Source organism: Salvelinus sp. IW2-2015, unplaced genomic scaffold (genome assembly GCF_002910315.2).
Source record: "Salvelinus sp. IW2-2015 unplaced genomic scaffold, ASM291031v2 Un_scaffold511, whole genome shotgun sequence".
Classification (NCBI taxonomy): Eukaryota; Metazoa; Chordata; class Actinopteri; order Salmoniformes; family Salmonidae; genus Salvelinus; species Salvelinus sp. IW2-2015.
In genome coordinates, this window is record NW_019942565.1 from 77,438 (window position 1) to 81,250 (window position 3,813).

General features: G+C 44.9%; 1 protein-coding gene across 1 annotated transcript in view; it reads right to left on the minus strand.

Moving 5' to 3' along the window:
• Positions 1 to 3,813, minus strand: part of LOC112068423 (neutral amino acid uniporter 4-like) — a gene marked incomplete at its 3' end in the record, with an annotated part of 88,573 nt that overhangs the window by 39,713 nt on the left and 45,047 nt on the right. The window contains exon 11 of the mRNA XM_070438146.1: positions 626 to 640. Within this exon, the coding sequence (XP_070294247.1) occupies positions 626 to 640 (15 nt within the window). The remainder of the gene's footprint in view (positions 1 to 625; positions 641 to 3,813) is intronic.

Below are 3,813 nucleotides of genomic sequence, written 5' to 3' on the forward strand. Positions count from 1 at the left end.
ATCACTGAACAGACAGTGTGTGTCCATGAATATCACTGAACAGACAGTGTGTGTCCATGAATATCACTGAACAGACAGTGTGTCCATGAATATTACTGAACAGACAGTGTGTTTCCATGAATATTACTGAACAGACAGTGTGTGTCCATGAAAATCACTGAACAGACAGTGTGTGTGCATGAAAATCGATAAGTAAGAGTCTATATTAGTAAGAACACCTGTGTGTGTCTATATGTGTGTGTGCATACATACGAGTGTGCCAGTGGTTTCAACACTCTCCAAACTTGGCCTTGGGCCTTAGAGGAACTCTTATCAGTGAGCAAGACGTTCTATCAGCCCACTGCAGAGCTCACCTCCTGGGCAAAGAGGCAGACAGCGCTGGGTAGAGGAGCCAAGCATGGGGTATGTATTAACATTACAGTCAGCCTACACACCCCAGAGAGCCTTTAAGAAACCCCTAGCCCAATAAAAACCGGGTTTGAGGCAGGAGCAGAATCCCCATCCCTCATTGCAATATTTATGACTTCTGCTACATTTCTCATTCATGAATTTCAATCGATCAGGCTGGCCAGCTGAAGTTTCAGCCACCGAATTTTAGTTCAAAAGAAGAGTGTCTGTAGCAGGCCTTCATAGGGAGAGACTAGAGCTACCCTTAAATAGAAAGACACCAAAACCAGGTGAAAACAAGTCACAGGAACGTTGTTTTGCCAGCTGCACTTACTAGGTCAGCGTTGCTCTTAGAAAAGAGGGAAAGAGGGGAAGCGGTGAGAGAGAGAGAACTTCTCCTTTAACAGATCTAGTTTAAAATGTCCTTCTCTCTTTCTCTCTCTGCAGAGTGGCTTTCTGAAGAAGAAAAGAAAATGATCCCCAGAGGATCCCAGAGCACTATTGTGTAAATCAGAGGAGTAGATCCCTAGCAACTGATCTCTTGGTGCACAGTGGATCTACTGTAGAGTGACCACACAAATAAGTAGCAACGCCTTCTCCTTTCAAGTAGAAAGCAAAGCTCAGGGAAAGTGGAGATCAAAGCCATGGAAATCTCTCTCTCCCTCTACCCCTCTCTCTCTCTGCACAAAAGAGCCTATTTATACAGTATACAAATAACCTTTCAAGGGGACCAGGGAGGCTGTCTCAATCTCCACAAGTTGTGCTCCCTCTTTTAAAAAGATTAGAACTATTATTATGTGCCACACTATCTTTTTCTGCTTTTCTCTCCCACTCTCCCTTCCTCCTTGAAGCCAGAGGAGAAAACTTGAACAAATTCACCAAAGACTTTAGCCCGCGGCCTGTAGCCATCTGCCAAATGCCCTGGACTTGATGGAAGAGTGAGAGGAAAGAGGCCAAGCACTACCTATAGTCTCCCTAGAACCAAAAGCAGAGGCATCCAAAGGTGCAGCAATCTACCGTCTTAAAATATTTACTTACAGTCTGTTAGTTTATCCTTCAGAGGGGAGGGAGGGAGATCTTCAGACATGGTGAGGATTAAAGGGGTTTAGATGATTGTTTGGATAGGCCCCCACAACCCCCCTGAATAACCTTCCTTTAAACCCTGAAGTCCAAAGCGCAAACACCGAACAGACTACCTTTCGCTGGCCTAGCCAAAACAATTACTGTTAGCTCCAAGAGTATCTGCAGGGAGCTGAACTACTTCTCTGCTTTATAAACCCTGTGCTGAAGAGACAGGTGGAGAATGTACAGATAAAGGTATATCAGTAAGTGAGAAGCGCACCAAAGCACTTTGGCCCAGTTGGTAGTGCTGGAAGGAACCATAGTTAGAGCTAACAGAAGTCAAATACCTACTGGAGATCCAGGAAAGGAGATCCACAGTCAGAGATAACAGAAGTCAAGTACCTACTGGAGATCCAGGAAAGGAGATATCCAGTCAGAGCATAACAGAAGTCAAGTACCCTACTGGAGATCCAGGAAAGAGATCCATCAGAATAACAGAATTCAAAGTACCTACTGAGATCCAGGAAAGCGAGACCAGTTCAGAGATAACAGAAGTCAAGTACCTACTGAGATCCCACGGAAGGAGATTCCACAGCAGAGAGTAACAGAAAGTTCAAGTACCCTATGGAAGATCCAGAAGGACGATCCACAGGCGAGATAACAGACAATCAAGTACACCTACTGGGAAGATCCAGAAAGGAGATCCAACAGTCAGAGATCAGAATGCAATACCTACTCGAGATACAGAAAGGAGATCACGCAAGAATAACAAAGCAAGTATCACTGAGACTAGAGAAGAACCAGGAAGGAGATCCAGTCAGAGATAGACAGAAGTCAAGGTACCTACTGGACAGAAAAATACTCAGTACAGAGATACCCCTCCCTAGGAGAGGTGAACCAGAGACAGGTCAGAGGGGCGACGAGTGATATCAACGGTAGTCTCTGGATGATCCAGGAAAGCGAATCCAGCTCAGATGATAACAGAAGTCAAGTAACCTTTCGGAGATCCAGGAAAGGAGATCCAGGTCAGAGTTATACAGAATCAAAGACCTATGAGATCCAGAAAGGAGATCCAAGTCAGAGATAAAGAAGGCAGCTACCTACTGAGACCAGACGAGAATTCCAGCTCCAGAGATAACAGAATGTCAAGTACCACTGGAGATCCGGAAAGAGATCACAGTCAGAGATAACAGAATCCATAGTACACAGACTGAGATCAGGAGAAAGGAGATCCAGTCCAGAGATAACAGAAGTTCAAGTACCTACGGAGATCCAGGAAAGGAGATCCACATCAGTTTCACAACCTGAATGCAATTAACCAAAATGTGTTTAATGTGTTTACGGCACCAATACGTTATTCCCAATGGGCCCAGTGACACCCGTTTCAAATCGGCCCTCTCCTTTCCCTTTGCTTATCCCAGGGGATCGGGTGTGAATACGCATCCCCAGGCAGATATTACCCGTCAGGGTGACTGAGAACCCATATGGTCGGGATCACTCCCAGAAGAGAGACGGAGAGACGGACGGACGAGAGAGAGAAGAGCGAAGAGAGAGGAGAGGAGAGAGGGAGAGGAGAGAGAGAGGAGACGAGATGAGAGCAGGAGAGAGAGAGAGAGCGAGAGAAGAAGAGAGAGAGAGAGAAGAGAGAGAGAGAGAGAGGAAGAAGAAGAGAAGAGAGAGAGAGAGAGAGAGAGAGAGAGAGAGAGAGAAGAGTAGAGAGAAGAGAGAGAGATGAGAGATGAGAGAGAGAAGGAGAGAGAGAGAGAAAAGAGAGAGAGGAGAGAGAGAGAGAGAGGAGAGAAGAAGAGAGAGAGAGAGAGAGAGAGAGATGAGAAGAAGAGAGAGAAGAGAGAGAGAGAGAGAGAGAGAGAGAAGAGAGAGAGAGAGAGAGAGAGAGAGAGAGAGGATGACCCTGATTTTGGCAATAGACAACCGGCAGACATAAAAAAGCATGGTACCCAAAAGGAGCGTGTATGTGGTCACTGCACGACAGGGGAGGTAGAAACAGAGATGCACTTCTCCTTTACTGTGATAAATTTCCTCACCAAGAGATTCAGTTATCACAGAAAGGACTACATTTATTCCAAATTTTTACTTATTAAACCCAGAGGACAAAACTAAAATACTCATGGGCGAAGGAGCAATGGCTCCTCTTGCAGCCAAATATGTATTTGCCTGCCATGCCTGAGGGACACTGAATAAAACATCTGCATAGTAAGCAGTAACTTACTATTATGCTGTTATTGTTATTACTGTTATTGGTAATTAGATAATTATTGTGTTTACATTCCAAGATAGTAATGGATAGGTGGTAATGGTAATGATACAGTTTAATGAAGTGGTGGTTGTATGGTTGCATTACAC